General features: G+C 39.3%; 1 protein-coding gene across 7 annotated transcripts in view; it reads right to left on the minus strand.

The window, feature by feature from the left end:
* Positions 1–2,930: 2,930 nt before the first annotated feature.
* exoc1 (exocyst complex component 1) overlaps positions 2,931–18,241 on the minus strand; it is a 136,508-nt gene continuing 121,197 nt past the window's right edge. For all 7 annotated transcript variants that reach the window (XM_070869931.1, XM_070869927.1, XM_070869916.1 and 4 more), the window contains 5 exons: positions 13,075–13,312; positions 10,424–10,607; positions 10,130–10,329; positions 7,760–7,954; positions 2,931–5,994 (listed from right to left, as the gene is read on the minus strand). In XM_070869931.1, the coding sequence (XP_070726032.1) occupies positions 5,842–5,994; positions 7,760–7,954; positions 10,130–10,329; positions 10,424–10,607; positions 13,075–13,312 (970 nt within the window). In that variant the 3' untranslated portion in view covers positions 2,931–5,841. The remainder of the gene's footprint in view (positions 5,995–7,759; positions 7,955–10,129; positions 10,330–10,423; positions 10,608–13,074; positions 13,313–18,241) is intronic.

Here is an 18,241-nt window from a genome sequence, read left to right on the forward strand (position 1 = left end):
TCTACATTATGCTGCATCTGCCATGCATTTGCCCACTCACCTAACCTGTCCAAGTCATCCTGCAGCCACTTAGCATCCTCCTCACAGCTCACACTGCCACCCAGCTTAGTGTCATCTGCAAACTTAGAGATATTACATTCAATTCCTTCGTCTAAATCATTAATGTATATTGTAAATAGCTGGGGTCCCTGCACTGAACTGAACCTTGCGGTACCACACTAGTCACTGCCTGCCATTCTGAAAAGGACCCGTTTATTCCTACTCTTTGCTTCCTGCCAACCAGTTCTCTATCCATGTTAATACATTACCCCCAATACCACTTGCTTTAATTTAGCATATTAATCTCTTGTGTGGGACCTTGTCAAAAGCCTTTTAAAAGTCCAAATACACCATATCCACTGGTTCTCCCTTGTCCACTCTACTAGTTCCATCCTCAAAAAATTCTAGATGATTTGTCAAGCACGATTTTCCTTTCATAAATCCATGCTGACTTGGACCGATCCTTTCACTGCTTTCCAAATGCACTGCTATTACATCTTTAATAATTGATTCCAACTTTTTCCCCACTACTGATGTCAAGCTAACTGGTCTATAATTATCCCCTTTTTCTCTCTCCCTCCTTTCTTAAAAAGTGGTGTTACATTAGCTACCCTCCAGTCCATAGGAACTGATCCAGAGTCGATAGACTGTTGGAAAATGATCACCAATGCATCCACTATTTCTAGGGCCACTTCCTTAAGTAATTCTGGGATGCAGACTATCAGGACCCGGGGATTTATCGGCCTTCAACCCCATCAATTTCCCTAACACAATTTCCCGCCTAATAAGGATTTCCTTCAGTTCCTCCTTCTCGCTAGACCCTCGGTCCCCTAGTATTTCTGGACGGTTATTTGTGTCTTCCTTAGTGAAGACAGAACCAAAGTATTTGTTCAATTGGTCTGCCATTTCTTTGTTCCCCATTATAAATTCACCTGATTCTGACTGCAAGGGACCTACATTTGTCTTCACTAATCTTTTTCTCTTCACATATCTATAGAAGCTTTTGCAGTCAGTTTTTATGTTCCCTGCAAGCTTACTCTCATACTCTATTTTCCCCCTCCTAATTAAACCCTTTGTCCTCCTCTGCTGTATTACAAATTTCTCCCAGTCCTCAGGTTTGCTGCTTTTTCTGGCCAATTTATATGCCTCTTCCTTGGATTTAACACTATCCCTAATTTCCCTTGTTGAGCCACCTTCCCCGTTTTATGCCAGACAGGGATGTACAATTGTTGAAGTTCATCATGTGATCTTTAAGTGTCTGCCATTGCCTATCCACCGTCAACCTTTTGAGTATCATTCGCCAATCTATCCTAGCCAATTCATGTCTCATACCATCGAAGTTACCTTTCTTTAAGTTCAGGACCCTAGTCTCTCAATTAACTGTGTCACTCTCCATCTTAATAAAGAATTCTACCATATTATGGTCGGTCTTCTCCAAGGGGTCTTCAGCTGGGGTTAGGGATGCACTTGCGCTGGGATAAGGTCTTCGGCCGGAACTTGGTGGCTTTTGGGGAGATCTATCCTCTGAGGCTTCTGAAGTCAAAATGGAACAAATTACAAATTGGAAAGTCAGTCAGAACTTGGTCTGGGTAGTTCCAGTTACACATTCCAGAGGAACTTCAGGGTGTGGCTTATCCTCCAAGGGGACTAATCAGCAATAGGTCATGTAATAATGGAGAGCCTTTCAGTTAGTACAAATAAACGCATCCATATAAAAGAGTAAATGGTACATTTAAAAAATCAGGAAAACTACTTCTAATTAAATAGTTACAGTAAAATAAGTGAGCACAAGTTCAAATTGGAGAAAGTAATGATGGCAGGAATCAGTTAAAAAGCAATTGTGATATTTTGAAGGGAAGCGTTATAAAATATGATAATTGGAGGCCATTTGACCTATCATGCCTGTACCAGCTCTCAGGGATCTATCATCCACTGTCTCATTCTCCTGTCTTTTCCCCATTTTTTAACCATTTATTTTTTTAAATATGTATCCAATTCCCTTGCGAGTTATTATGGGGTCGACTCCCACACTGTTGCTGGCGGAGCATTCCATAGCCTAAGAACTCTTTGTATAAAATATAAATCTCTCCAAGTCAAGTTTATCCATATATGTAATCATAATTTTAATCACATAGTTCTTCTTTGCTGGCTAAAACAAATTGATAGATCACATAAAGGTTCTAAGTGATTCTGTAATATAGCTCCCAATGCAGCTAATGTTGCAAAATCCACCCCCATTCACGTTGCCAGGCAGATTCTCCAGCACTGAAGCAACTGGCAAAAAAACCTGCACATGTACAAACATGGATGGCTCCACCTCCCACAGATGTGAATTTACAATGCTATCAGAGGCTCCAGCCAAAATCAGCTCTGATGAGCATCACTTCATTTACACACTTGGTTTGCTGCCGAACTTCAAAACCATCTTTGATGGAGTCTATATTTATGTAGCTGAGTTGCCAAGATTGGATCCTCTGTTGCATTGGCCGTTGAATGCTCAAGTATTTGGTTCCAATATTGGCTTTCTTCAGATATGCTTCAATATTACTAATTAACATAAGCTGGAACAGGTACACAATTGTCTGTAGTGCCGGCACTCAATTCAAAACACAAAGCAATAAACTGCAAATGTTGGAAATTGGAAACAGACAGAACATTCTGGAGAAATTCAGAAGGTCTGTCAGCATCTGTCGAGAGAATAGACAAGCTAACATTTCTGTTCTGACAAGGGTCTGTACCTGAAAAGTTAATTTATCTGTAGTCGTTCCACAGATGCTGGCTACCTTGCTGAACATTTCCAACATTTTCTATTTTTGTTTCAAATATGTGTCCCTGTGCACTGGTGTACTACCCACTATGGAATAAATCACAGGCTAAAAATAACACGAGTATGAAGTTCACTTCCTTTTATTGATAGTGTTTTAAATGTAGCGATACATTGTTATGGGCCATCGAGAACCCCTCAGGTTCTCATAGAATTTTACTGTTTACAAAGCAAATGACAAATCCTAGTTGTAGAAATCGATATGAGTCAGAAGGTGAAATGATATTAATTGCAATCCCTAGAGCTCAAACAGTTAGGATTTTTGCACCAACAGTAATTTTCCAGAATAAAATCCAATACAAAACCCAAAAAGTGTTTTATGCCATAAAGCATACTCATTATCAGTAGGTACTTGCAGTGACAGCAGACTAGTGATCAGTTAAATATATAAATCTTCCTTTACTAACACTTAATAACCATGCAGTTCCATTCAAATGCCAGCAAAATAAAGGTGCTGCCTACACACAAAATGTTTATCAAATTATTTAACTTAATGTGATCAAAAATCACCAGTCTTCCATCAGGATTTATTCACATCGTGTACTGAAATATCTCTGTCACCTGCTAGCTCCTCCAAAGACACATTATGATACTGAAAGGAAATTCCATAGGTTTGATTTAGGAGACAGGTTTGTCATAATTGTTACAATAAAAAAGGAGTCTCTCAATTATAATAACGGACTGAAATACTGATAACAGTCTGGCGTAATAATCATTATTTCAGTCTGCTTATTATGATTGTGCAGTTTTAACATTAAACTGTGCAATACTATAGTTAATGTCTCTAGATATTTTAAAGGCTAATTCACTCTACTTTCACAATAATGCACAAGAACAGTGCTTTCACAAAATTTTGCAGTCATGATTAGTGTTAAGAAAGAATTAATGCACGTACATACATCACAAAATAGCCTTCTAAGTGTTAGATAAATATCAGCATTGTATTTCTATTTTGGAATTATTAAAATCAAAGTTGGGGAACTTGCAGACTTCCATGAGTGAGTACATCAGTGCTATCTGCATTTCTAGTGTTAAATCATTTTGATTTTCTATAATAGTTCATCCTATACTGCTCTGTATTGTAAAATAAATAATTTCGCACTCTCCTCAAGTTAGTGGGAATCAAATGTGTAAAATTAAAGGTACATTTTCTGAAGAGCTCTACGCCTAATTCTCCCCCATTCTAGATCCCATTCTATATTCCAAATGTATTTTATGTGGATTGTATTTACTGAAGAAGAGTTTCCATAGTATTCCAAAATCTGTGTTTTAGTATTTCTAATTAAATTAAATACTTCAAAGATGTTTCTCGAGAAGAGTGATGTATTTCACAAAATTTTGCTTTCAATTGGCTTTGGATTTCTGCATGCTTAATCTGCACTTTCTGTACTGTTACACATTGATGTCCCTTTTTCCACAGAAGCTTGAATAAAAAGTAATTTAACCTTTTTTTTTTACATGTTTGACTGCAGTTTATTTTATGTTGAATAAAATAACATGCTAGACATTATCTGAAATGATGTGTTATTTTTTAGTGTGGGCTTAAGTTTTCAATACGACTTCCCCAAAGAAATTTAGAAAGACAAGAGCAAAACATTTATTTATGAAGTCACAGCACAGTTTAGCTCACAGTTCAGCCATTTTACTGACAAAGCCTGACAAGCGCCATTAATGGCAATAACATAGAATATAAGTAATTTGGTTCATTGAAAAATCAAATTATGCACATTAGCCTGGTCAAGAACAGACCAAATTATTCCATCTGTTTAATATTTTGTAATCCCTTATGACCCTTCCCAATCAGGGCATTGGACAACAAAGAAACACACTGCCTAATATTAAAGTTGATTCAGGAAGGGAAATAATGCAGTGCATATGATTTCAACAAGTGACATTAATTATCTAAAGTGAAGAAGTTTTTTTGATGAGACTGCTACTGAATGAGGGGAAAGGTCACAATCTCCCATCTCCAACTTGCCTCTTTATGCCCATTATAAAGATTTAGTAATGACTGCAACCTATCAAGCTAACATTTTTAAATCAAAAAGTAGAATATTCATTAAGCTCCATGAAAGTGTTGGGAGTTGCACTATTTGACTGGCTCTCGATAGATACAAGAGTAACTTTAACAATCTTCTTGGTTTTGTATACAATTTATGGATAATTCAAAATAATTTTATTTCCCTAAAAATTTGAATTGTCCAATAATTTGCATTAATCAGCAGAAATAACACAAAAAGTCAGAATTTAGTGCAAACAATAAAAGTAAATTGAGATGATCTGAATTAAGCAATTTTGAATTAAGAGTAGACTATATATTCTTAATGTTAAATATAAGTAGATCAGTGCTGGTTTTTGGCATTATTCTGGAATATGGTAACCATTTTCATCAGAACAGATGGTCCAGTTATGGATTGTTCGAAGAAACAGTTTTCTTTAAAAAAAAATTTCCTTTGGAAACACCTTAAGGTTCAGTAATTTTTCAACATCTATGAACCTTTCCACAAAACTCTACTAGAAAAAAATTAACGGCCATAGATCGGCCATTGCTCAGAAATTGATTAAATATTTCACTCCAATATGCTGCTAGATATTTAGAGTCAAAAGCTATCTTTTTTTTTAAAAAAGAATATTGCAGACAAAAAGTTATAAGTATTTTAAATCAAACTTTTCTAACCTGAAACTCTTTCATGAAGTAACATGTATTTGTTAACAGCATCATGCATTTGCATCCCTAAGTGAACATACTGTTAGATATATATGTAAGTTAGTTCAAGGCAATGTCAGAAGAACTAACTGCTTTTCAGCTTTGGCCTGCTTTGGTGAGCATCTATGTTCCTATATGCAGGTAACATTAAATAACAATTCCTTCCATAATGAGCTTTTACAGGATTTAACAAAGAATATTTTGTGAAGTTTGCACAGGACACACTTAAAATGATGCCTGACCCCTTGTTACTGTTTACACATATTATTCTTCAGTGAGATTGAGCAATACTAGAGAAATACTCTAGAATGTCCTGAATGGTGAACTCCATAATAATCCCAGAGCCAGGATAACAGCGAGCTATCAGTCCCTCAAAGTGCTTATACTGACGAATGAACTCATCCTGCATGGAATGCCACATAACCTTTGAAAGAAGAAAAATCAGAATCAATAAATGAGACAATAAATCTTTGCACAAGCTGCAATCCAATAATTCACCAATGTATCACTATGCAAAACTATTTTCTATATTCCAAAATAAGATTTTTACAAATGCTTCTATATTGTTTATAGTTTTATAATATAAATGAAGTGCTTTTAATTATTTTCCCTTCATCCGCCCCAATACATATATCATAGACTGAGGGAATAATAAAAACACCAAAAAAAAGCAATTGATTAGTTTCATTGGCGCCGATAGCAAGAAGCTTTGGGTGGGGGGGAGGGGGATTTGAGGGCAGCCACCAATACATGAGACAACATGCATATATTACATTTGTCATTCAAGGTTAAAACTTTGAAGCGACAGTGCCTCAAATAGAGTCTCTGCGCTCATAAATGTGCCAGATACAGTATCAATAAAGATTATGGGGTACAATTTCCGCAGAAGATTGGCAGAACATTGTTTCTGCAGGATTTCGGTTGCTGATACGGTGGGAGATCAGAAGAACCGCTACAGAATATTACACATGATGGCTGGGGTATTCTCAAGAGAAAACATGAGCTGGCAACCTGGTGTAGAAATGGAAAACCAAAGGCGATGTCATTTTACTCAATATAATAGACTATGGGAAGCATTATGATGTGGCATACCCAAACTTTCAAAAAACTGGACAAAGTTTTGCAGGAAAGGTTGCTAAGGCGGTGGGAATTATAGGCTAAAATGGAAATGGATAGAATGTGCTACAAGAAAGGAAGCACAAAGAACTTTCCTCCACCCTGCCAAGTACAAAGAGTTGAGTTCCCCAGGGATTACCGCTGTGGCTCTTACTGTTTCTAATTTTATTCGATTCAAAAACTCAATGCAAACTGGTCAAATTTGCAAATTATACAAAACTAAGGGCAGCAGTGAAATCTGAAGAAATGTGGAATGGATGGACCAGCGGCAGGTGAAATTCAATATCAATAAGTGTAAGGTAATGAACACTTAGGAAATAGGTAACAAATGCAATTTCATGAACGCTGTTGAATTAGCTTAGAGTGAGATTGAGAGAGATCTAGGAATGCTGGTAAACTCAGCATGGAATAGCAATCAACAAACAAAAAATGCACCATGAATTATATTGGTAAATCAGTATAGTATGAGTTGGAAGATGTCATGCTGAAACAGAGCAGCACTCTGATCAGCTTGAGCACTGCATCCAACTTTGGTCATCAAGACGTAGGGGATGCACTCAAGTAATAGAGGCGGTACAGAGAACTGAACCCAGTTGTCACAGGATCAAGTTATGAGGAAAAGAATTGAGAAAAGTGTGTTCTTTAACCCTGAAAGAAGGCAACCGAGGGGAACTTACAAGATAAAAGACAGTAAATGGTATAGAAAAAGTAAATCCAGAGCATTACTCCTTGACTGTGGGCAAGGGGCCTACAGGCTTAAACATGTGAAAGAAAATTTGGGACTGATATCAGGAGGTTATTCATGTAAAGAACAATCAACATTGTGAACGGACTCCCAGGTAGGATAGCAAAGTTGAACTGTTTTGACGAAGTAATCTGATGAACATCAAACAATATTGGATGTTTAGGAACATAAAATATTTGTTCCAAGTTATTACTGGACTATATTTAATGCTAGCAAAGAGAAAATGGGTTCACTCCATACTGTGTCATCTGGATGCACCTGCGCAGTTTACTACACAAGAAACATAAATTGAAGCAGATACAAGCTTAGACATTCCACAGACACTCACCTGCAGCAGGTTTTCCTCCTCACAGAGATGCTTGTCCACTTTTTTGTAGAGGTTATCCAGTCCTTTTTTCACTTCCTTTCCAGGATATTCTTTGATAACCTTCCGTAGCTCTTGCTTGTTGAAGGCTAGCTGATAGCTTACTTCCTCTTCTCTGATACCCTGTGCCACACGAGCTTCAATTCCTTCAAAGAAATGCTGCATCCACAATAAACTACAGTTAGTAGTAACACCACAACTTGCAAAAAGCTTTAGTTTACTCAATGTTCCAAGTACTAAATTCATCAGGCTGCACACAATGTGCTTCATGAAATTAGAAATTACATTAAAAGAGAGAACCCTAGGATTATTCATGACAAATTTAATCTGCAGCAATGTGATTTCAACAAGTACACCTCAACAAACTGTGGCACTATAGGTAGACTAATAGCTCACTCTAGCTTTTCAGGGCTAGCATTGCATTTTATGATTTCCTCTCCCAAAGAATGTTCAGAAATATTTAGTTGATTTTCCACAATTTCTTTTAACTCCAGTCAGTTTTCAAGCATGTCTACATAAAACACACTTTATATTTTAGACTCTACCAACATTAAGTTTTCCAGTGAATCAAATTTCATTACATATCAAATATTTTGTCACATTAGGCGCTCCAACTATATAAAATAAATATGAAAACATTGAAACACCAAACCTCAGTTTCATTCATCTTTTCCAATGATATAATTTTTAAAATTTCTTCAAATAAATAGTATATTCGCAGTGCTATTATTTGTACCTTTACCCTGGTCTGAACAGTTATTTCATGGCAACCAATATCGATGGAAATTGAAATGACCCTTGCATAATGAAGTCACTTATACAGTTTGGACCACTCTGGTCCGGCACTGAAGGGGTTAAAAATCATTAGTATTTCTAAAAGTTTGTGGCTACGCTTAGAGAAGTGTGGGACTGGAAAATATAACTCTCAAAAAGGGAGTATTTGGCAGATGTCTTAGCATAGACAGATAGCATAGAAAAACTAGACAAATCGTCTAGAATAGCGAAACTTTATCTTAGAAGAACATGAGATAATAATACAAAGGAGGATTGAAACATTCCAGTTTGTCTGTCATTAATAACACATGTAATCAAGGACACATAGGTCTGGGAACAAGTTCTTTATAATTATTTAACCGTAGAAAAATAATGATGGAGCACATAGCTAATCAAATAAGAGGCACACGATAGTGACATAATGAAATTGTATGTACCAATGAAATTGTTGTAACTAGGTGAGGTCTTGTTAGGGGAAAACTCCCGTGCATATGCTTCATGATTTTGTATGTATTTTGAATGTATAAAAATAGCAGCCCCAAAGCTGCTCGGAGAGAACGGCTGGTTGAGACACCGAGTTACTGAACTCGAGTAGAGGCGTTTCTCCCTTGATAAAGTTCTTGAAATAAATGATTCTTTTCTCTAAAACAGACCTTTGTTGAATATCTTTGTAATACTCCACAACAGGCACCCTTGGGACTTGACCGATGCTGAAAGAGAGTGTTTTCCAAACCACGTAAGGTCACACCTTACCTAATGACAGCGCCCGGGCTCCTTAATGTCTCTGCCACGCTCTGGCTCAGGCTGCGCAACATGGGCCTTGCTCTCTCTCTCCGTGCTGGTTTGGTGTTTTTTTTTTAAACCCTCCTCTCCCTTAGGCCCAGCTTCGGTGCCTCAGTCAGCCACTTGCCCTTCCCTTTCCTTGCCCAGCCCGCTTACCTCACTGAATAGAGCCAGGAAGCGCGGGAAACCGGGAAGCCACCCAAGCTGGGACCGATACCGAACCACGGATGTTTCTGGATTAGAGTGTCCTGGACTGGAGAGGTACAACCTGTACCATTTTTTATTTTTAAAAAAATCTAGTGTTCTATACCATTATAAACCTTCGTAGTGTTCTTTTAGAGAGCAATATTTGAAACCGTCATCTTGCCTTTAAATATTTTTTGAAAAAGCATAAAGCACTATTTCTACCAACATATACATCACGAACAAAACTTGACATTTTGTGGTCTCCATGTTTGAAGTTTTCACTAATATTTTTCTGACTTCCCTGATGTATCACTGATTTATTTCTAGCTGAATAGTAAGCTTCTTCGTGAACCAAAGAATCGTGGGGTTCCTTACAACCCTGAAAGTCTCACACTATTGACATTTCCAGCATTCCTTTGAAGTGGTGCCACATGGAACACAGTCTATACCTCAGTATAGATTCTGAAAGATTATTGTATCCAGTCTAAGATTCATTTTTTACATCTATGCTATCCCAAGAAGAACTCTTAGCAACTTCAGATTAAGGGCATACTCGAAATTTTCTACTCCAGTGGAATAAAGAAAACTCACATTAAGTTTCTCAAGAGGTTGTCCCAGTGAGTATATTACGTAAGATTGCAGATGTTCTGTATATTTGTGCTTAGCTTCTCTCCTTTCTGTTTCGAGGCATGCAATTTTAAGGCGAGAGAGTGTTGAAAAAATGTGGTGAAAGTTTTCCATCATCACAACATCTCGTGGAGTCTTCTGGCTTTCATTAGCCACTTTTTCCACTGAGAATGGAATACATAAATCATATAAAGGAACACTGTTACAAATACAGATATTAAATCTGTGTATTCAATTCACATTTTAACAGCCTCTCACCATTGTTGTAAACAGCCCGAATTAGTTTGGTGTAGGCCTTGTCCAGGTCCCCCCTGCGCTCAGCAATTCTGAAGATGGACTCTGCTAGTTCTGCAAACTCTTCAAACCCACTAACAAATGGTAGAATTCCAACTTTACTCTTCTTCGATATCTTCACTTCTTCCATCTGTTTAACTTGATTCCACTGAAAGAACATACAACAAAAACAAGCTAATTCAGCTCTATGTATTTACAGATCTGAAATTTGGATACTAGTATAAAAGCTACAACCTTTAGTCATGACACCGTATTTATAATATATAGTAGCAATCATCTGGAGTTTCCTTATCCAATGGATGACCATATTAGATAATGGCCCTAAATTTACAATTGGCGGCATAGCTAAGGAATATGCCGCTGACCTCCGAAAGAAATCCGCACTTACCTGCTGCAAGGCCTCCTTCGAAAATTTGTGTTGTTTTGATGCAGACTTGACTGCAGTGTAGTGCCCACGAATCCCATGGCACACCGTGTGCCTAAGCGTACTTGGGATCACGTGGGGCAGTGCTCCAATCAGGAAACAGAAATCTCCAATGTCCATTCATGATTTTTTAGTCTCACTCACCCCGGTAAATTAATAAATAAGCCAGTCTCTTATTCACCCCGGTAAATTAATAAGTCAATTAATTAAAGAAAAATTACGATACAGAAGGAGACTATTCGGCCCATTGTGTCTGTGCCGGTTGAGCTAGAGCTACCCAGCTTAATCCCACCTTCCAGCACTAGGTCCGTAGCCCTGTAGGTCATAGCTCTTTAAGTGCACATCCAAGTACTTTTTAAATGTGATGAGGGATTCTGCCTCTACCACCCTTTCAGACAGTGAGTTCCAGACCCCTACCACCCTCTGCGTGAATTTTATTCCTCCTCATCTCCCCTCTAATCCTTCTACCATTTGAAATCCATACCCACTGGTTATTGACCCATCTTCTACGGGAAATAAGTCCTTCCTATCCATTCTATCTAGGCCCCACATCATTTTATACATCTCAATTAAATCTCCCCTCAGCCTCCTCTGTTCCAAAGAAAACAACCCCTGCCTATCCAATCTTTCCTCATAGCTAAAATGTTCCAGTCCTGGCAACATCCTCGTAAATTTCCACTGTACCCTCTCCAGTGCAATCACATCCTTCCTGTAATGTGGTGACCTGAACTGTATGCAGCACTCAAACTGTGGCATAACTATAGTGTTTTATACAGTTCTAGCATAATTTCCCTGCTCTTATATTCTATGCACCGTCTAATAAAGGAAAGCAAATCAATAACTGGTGTATATTTCAAGCTGCTGCAAATCTGCCCTCCCCTTACGCTATGCAACCAGGCTCCTGTGCCTGTTTGCACAAACCGTAAAATTTTACTGAGTAATTGCTGGGCAGCTGGTGGGCAATTTGCCCAACTCTGCACCATCAATAAAGGTTTTACAGTTGGAGCGGATGATCTGTCAAGTCGGAACAGATCGCAAGTTCGGGAAGTGCGGGAAAATCCCAGACATGCTGTCCATTTTGAAGGCAGTAGGACGATGTACTCAGAGTATACTGTCATATCGACCACAATTTCTGCCCTAATATATTTTTTGAGGTCAAACAAAAACTCGAGAAACTTATTTGAAACTTTGGTACTATGTGCTGTATAATAATCTCTGTAACTAGTCTGTAAATTCACTCTCCACAAAATCAATTTTGTTAGCACCAATACAGAATTCTCTCCGACCATAAGTTGTAGACTGACTGAGGTTTGTTAGTTCCATCTGATTTTATTGGAAACAAGGTGTTCATTAATTAATTTATTCAACGCTGCGCATTTTTTGTTTTATTGCAATAATTTGAAACATATTTATTGAAGAGTTAAAATTTTAAATCTTACTGTCTAGCCAAAAGACTGTCCAAGTTCAATGCATGGAATTCTTGCTTTTGGATGAGCTATTTTTGTTCTATACCAGGGCACAACAGAATATGTGCACTATTTAAAATGTAACAGTTGCTTTCCTTCACCCAAGTGCTATGGAAATTTAGCTTAAACAAAAGATTTTCAAGTAACCACACTACAAAAAACACAGAAAGCCTAAACTAATTAAAATGGGCCAAGGCTCCCCAATGGCTCAGCTGGTTAATGTAATCAGTAGCTGAGCCCACAATCAAGAAAGACCCAAATTAATTCCCAGTCTATGTTGACGTGTGGGTGCCAAAATTAACCTCAGTATCCCTGGGTTAAGGAGGGGGGGGGGGGGAATCACTATGCCTTGAACCCAGGAAATGTTCCCATCAAGGAGTCAACATCTTCAGCAGAGAAAATTAGAAAAAAGTAAAAAAAAAAATGAAAAAAAAATAGGAGTAGTCCATGACTATGACATAATAACCAGTAATTTTTTTCATTACTTTGAGAAGAATTTGTCTATGTTACAGCTTGTTTCATCATATTAAGACTCTCAGTTTTTGTTTTTATTTTATGAGTTCCAAACTAAGAAATCATTTCTACACACACCTATGGTATGGATAGAATCTGTTGGATACAATACTTGTCAAATAAATACAGCCAACATCATGACATCATGAGGCATAACTTTGGTTAACTGGTCATTTGTTTCTGATACAAATTTCTTCAAAAAAAATACTTACAATGCATTTGTCAAAATTCCTCTTGACGGTCACAAGTACATTTCCTAATGTGGTACTGAGAAAGGAGGCAGGATCCACATTCTCTGCTGTCCAAACGTGATGGCTCATCTTCACCAACATATACAATGAGTTAAAGCTGTCAATCTTGTCTCCAAGTGAAATGAGGTTGTTTAGCTCTGGCTCGATACAGCGGAAAACTTTTATCATCATTGATCGAATAATGCCTGCCTCCTCTTTTCTGTAATTATAAACATGGCTTTTAAACACACAATTAGATGCTTAAAAAAGCCCTACACACAAATCTGAGTTTTCAGCCTTTTTGACATAGAAATTTCCATTAATTAGTCTACAGTCCAAAAACACACAAATAAAAAGGATGGTGCAGCTATTAGAAGATTATTTGATCTTTTGGAAAAAGTATTACAACCAGTGTAGTTCGAATATAAGCTGTAAAAATGACTGAACACCTTTCTTCAAGATAAAGTGCAAATCAAATCCAAAAAATGTCAAAGAACAAAGCTAATTTACCTTTATAACACACAATTATTATGTTTGCTAATAAGCAATTGAAAAAGAACTATGACAAATAGGGAGTTTCAGTTTCAATTCTAATCATAAGTCAACATATTTGAAGATGTTCAAGAAACTGACAGCCACTTTACATTTTGCTGATTGACAGTCAATGTTCAGCTCAAAATACACTGCAGATGATTTTTCACAGCTTGTGTATTCAACAGGCAGTTCCTATGCATATGCATTTAGTTTACAAAACATGTTAAAAGTAAATGCCTTTCAGTTGAGAGCTATTTGACGCAGAAGGAGCAACGTAGCGGCCTGGCCTGGCAGTCTGTGCGGCCCCCGGCCTGCGAGCACCATCGAAGCAGGCCGGGGAGCGGAAGGAGCAGCAGAGGCATACCACTCCAGGGAGCAGCACGTGCTGGAGCAGGAGAGCAACGGCAGTGAAAAGGGACGTCATCAAGGTCCAGGTCGGTGACTGGAGCGTGGGCAGGTACAGCAGGAGCGGCGAGGTTGGGCCGAAGGAGCGGCGAGAGATCGTAGAGGGACGTGATCGGGGCCCAAGAGAGGCGTGAGTTCGGGGCCCAGGGGCAGCATGGGCCAGTCCACACTGTGATATGTGTGCGCACTAGGTCCGTGCAGCAGAGCTGGTCTCCGGTCGCCTTGGTTAATCCTTGCCACTGGGCCAAGACCTAGCTCTCTCAAGCCTGTGTGGTGGCTGGTGTGCAATGGTTACCACACGTTAAAAGAATCCAAGCACAGGTATCTTCCACCCCTCAAGATTTAGTTCGGACCTGGAATTTTAGGTCCTTCATTGAAACACCTGCGAACGTTTTGACGTGGAAGCAAGTCATCCTCGATTCGAGGGACTGCCTATGATGATGATGATGATGATTTGACACAATGGGGGAAAAATTGATTATCGCCCCGTTTGGGGGCGGTAACTTTTGAGAGGCGGGAAACTTAGCCTCAAACACTAAAATTGGCCCCTTCTCAAAAGATTCACTTTAGCACTCCCGGAAGGAAGTGGAGCGGTAAATCAAGTGCGCCACTTCCGTCATGGAGCACTAACAGGACACACACTTCAGCAGCGCTGCACAGTGGGTTGGGCCGTGTAGTGTTGCCACGTATAAAGAGCCTCTTCCTCCCTTAAAGGGAAGGGCCATCGCTGCAGGTTCTGCCACCTCGCCTTTAATTATCAATCCGGTAGCGGCCGGCCGCCTGATCCACGCCACCTGCAGCTGCCAGTGTTTTCGCCCGGCACTGCTGCAGGGGTCGAAAGTCAATTTTGGAGCCAGGGTGCTAACAGATTTGCGATGCGCACGGCGATTACATCACGTTCTCTGGTGTAGGAGATCGGGGCACAACGCTGTAGCGCCACAGCTAAACTGCCGCCCAATATGATGGGAAATGTCAGTGCCACACCTGGGTACGAATGCATTTTCACCCTGTTACTAATGGGAGGCGCAAATGCACCGAATTTATAGGCCAATGACTTGTTTTGTTCTGCAAGTGATCAACTAATTCAGATAGGGTTTTACAACCAAGTGATAAATGGATTTATAGCAAATGCCTATTGGATGAACTCTGCTGGCACTTCAGTGAACAGTACCTGGAACCACTGAGATCCTCCATGTGTACAAGTATTTATTTGATTGGCAGCTTTATTTGATTGAGAGAGTTTTGATTTCCTTTGGTCCCCGTAAAACTTCAAAGGGTATCAGGTTATAAGTGGGGGAGCATGCACCCAGATCACTAGTTCTGAGGACCAGATAGAGCCTAGTGATTGCTTGGGCCTAACAAAACCCCACATACAAGTTGTTAATGTGCAGATCTATATTTAGTATTTGAAGAGTTAGCAAAGCATCGAGTTTTATTGTTAGTGTATTCGAGGGGCAAATATGAATTAAAAGTTCTGTGAAGATAGTGCAAATTGCTGTATTGTCTTAGCTGTTTATCTGTTACTTTTCATAACATTGTTTCATAATTGTGTCTGATAGTGATTATTCTATCACTGTCTAGAATATCGAGAAGGATATTGGTATATCCAGTAAGCTAGATACAGTCTGTCGACTCTGGGGCTCACTACATCACTAGATATCAGGAAGGGAGTGAGGGCTTGCTCATGAAAAAGAACCTTTGGTACAAAGAGGGAAATAGCATAATTAAAAAAAAACAAGGGTGGCAAGTACCTTCTACATGCGTGTACACTGCCGACTACTTAAGTTAGCTGCTAGGGAGACTTTGTCAAGCTTTGTGCAATATTTGATTTACCCTAAACAGAGATTTTCATGAAATGACAAAGACTGCAATGTTGAAATAAAACGGTAGTAATGTAAATTTTTAATTTTCGCTTTGTCACTGTTTGGCAACATTGGTCATAATTTTAATTTAATTATCTGCATTGTAATTGCCGATTTGCAGTACAGTGTTCTTTTACTTCCTAGTTGCATCAACGGATTTTATACTGGACATTCAGCTTCAATAACTGTGAGGACGAGCCTAAAACTGTAATTAAAAACCTGAATTTATCAATTCATGCTAATATGAAAAAAAAGAACAGAACTATGACATGTGTTGCATCATTTTTCTAGTTATTATATTATACATTATGTACATTAACGATTGATGTAGCTAAAATTTATGAGTCCTCATGTGAACTTCCTGTGAGGAAGTGACAGATCCATGTAAATAAAATCTATTATGGCACACTAGTGCAATGTGCTGTGCTACAGAGTGATCGATATAAGGTTATAAAAACTGGTTACCGAGCAGATTCCCAAACTTTAAAATCAGCCAGTATCACTCTCAACACTTCCCAATGATTCCTATTATCGTCAAAGTTCTGGGAAACCATAAAGTTGCAAGCACAGAACATAACATAGTAAGTAATTACAAAAAGATCAAATTATTACAAAAAAAAACATGCTCGTAAGTCCCATTTCACTCTATCTGTTTAGTGGGATGTGTACAGCATTGCCCATTTAGTAACTTTTTTCCCCCCATTTGTTCACGGGATGTGGGCGTCGCTGGCAAGGCCAGCATTTATTGCCCATCCCGAACTGCCCTCAAGAAGGTGGTGATGAGCTACCTTTTTGAACCGCTGCAGTCCAGATGGTGAAGGTACTCCCACAGTGCTGCTAGGGAGGGAAGCCCAGGATTTTGATCCAGCAACGATGAAGGAATGGCAATATATTTCCAAGTCAGGATGGTGTGTGACTTGGAGGGGAACTTGGAGATGGTGGTGTTCCCATGCACCTGCTGCCCTTGTCCTTCTGGGTGGTAGAGCTCACAGATATGGAAAGTGCTGTCGAATATGTCGTGGCGAGTTTCTGCAGTGCATATTGTAGATGGTTCTGAAGGGAATCCTTATTAGGCGGGAAATTGTGTTAGGGAAATTGATGGGATTGAAGGCCGATAAATCCCCGGGGCCTGATAGTCTGCATCCCAGAATACTTAAGGAAGTGGCCCGAGAAATAGTGGATGCATTGGTGATCATTTTCCAACAGCCTATCGACTCTGGATCAGTTCCTATGTACTGGAGGGTAGCTAATGTAACACCACTTTTTAATAAAGGAAGAGATAAAACGGGTAATTATAGACTGGTTAGCTTGACATCAGTAGTGGGAAAAATGTTGGAATCAATTATTAAAGAAGAAATAGCAGCGCATTTGGAAAACAGTGACAGGATCGGTCCAAGTCAGCATGGATTTATGAAAGGGAAATCATGCTTGACAAATCTTCCAGAATTTTTTGAGGATGTAACTGGTAGAGTGGACAAGGCAGAACCAGTGGATGTGGTGTATTTGGACTTTAAAAAGGCTTTTGACAAGGTCCCACACAAGAGATTGGTGTGCAAATTTAAAGCACTTGGTATTGGGGGTAATGTACTGACGTGGATAGAGAACTGGTTGGCAGACAGGAAGCATAGAGTTGGGATAAACGGGTCCTTTTCAGAATGGCAGGCAGTGACTAGTGGGGTGCCGCAGGGATCAGTGCTGGGACCCCAGCTATTTACAATATACATTAATGATTTAGATGAAGGAATTCAATGTAATATCTCCAAGTTTGCAGATGACATTAAGCTGGGTGGCGGTGTGAGCTGTGAGGAGGACGCCAAGTGGCTACAGAGTGACTTGGACATGTTAGGTGAGTGGGAAAACGCATGGCAGATGCAGTAAAATGTGGATAAAAAAGTGAGGTTATCCACTTTGCTGGCAAAAACACGAAGGCAGAATATTATCTGAATGGCGGCAGATTAGGAAAAGGGGAGGTGCAACGAGACCTGGGTGTCATGGTACATCAGTCATTGAAAGTTGGCATGCAGGTACAGCAGGCAGCGAAGAAGGCAAATGGTATGTTGGCCTTCATAGCTCGGGGATTTGAGTAAAGAAGCAGGGAGGTCTTACTGCAGTTGTACAGGGCCTTGGTGAGGCCTCACATGGAATATTGTGTTCAGTTTTGGTCTCCTAATCTGAGGAAAGACGTTCTTGCTATTGAGGGAGTGCAGCGAAGGTTCACCAGACTGATTCCTGGGATGGCAGGACTGACATATGAGGAGAGACTGGATCGACTGGGCCTGTATTCACTGGAGTTTAGAAGGATGAGAGGGGCCTCATAGAAACATATAAAATTCTGATGGAACTGGACA

Source organism: Pristiophorus japonicus, chromosome 2, assembly GCF_044704955.1.
Source record: "Pristiophorus japonicus isolate sPriJap1 chromosome 2, sPriJap1.hap1, whole genome shotgun sequence".
In the NCBI taxonomy this organism is placed as follows: domain Eukaryota; kingdom Metazoa; phylum Chordata; class Chondrichthyes; family Pristiophoridae; genus Pristiophorus; species Pristiophorus japonicus.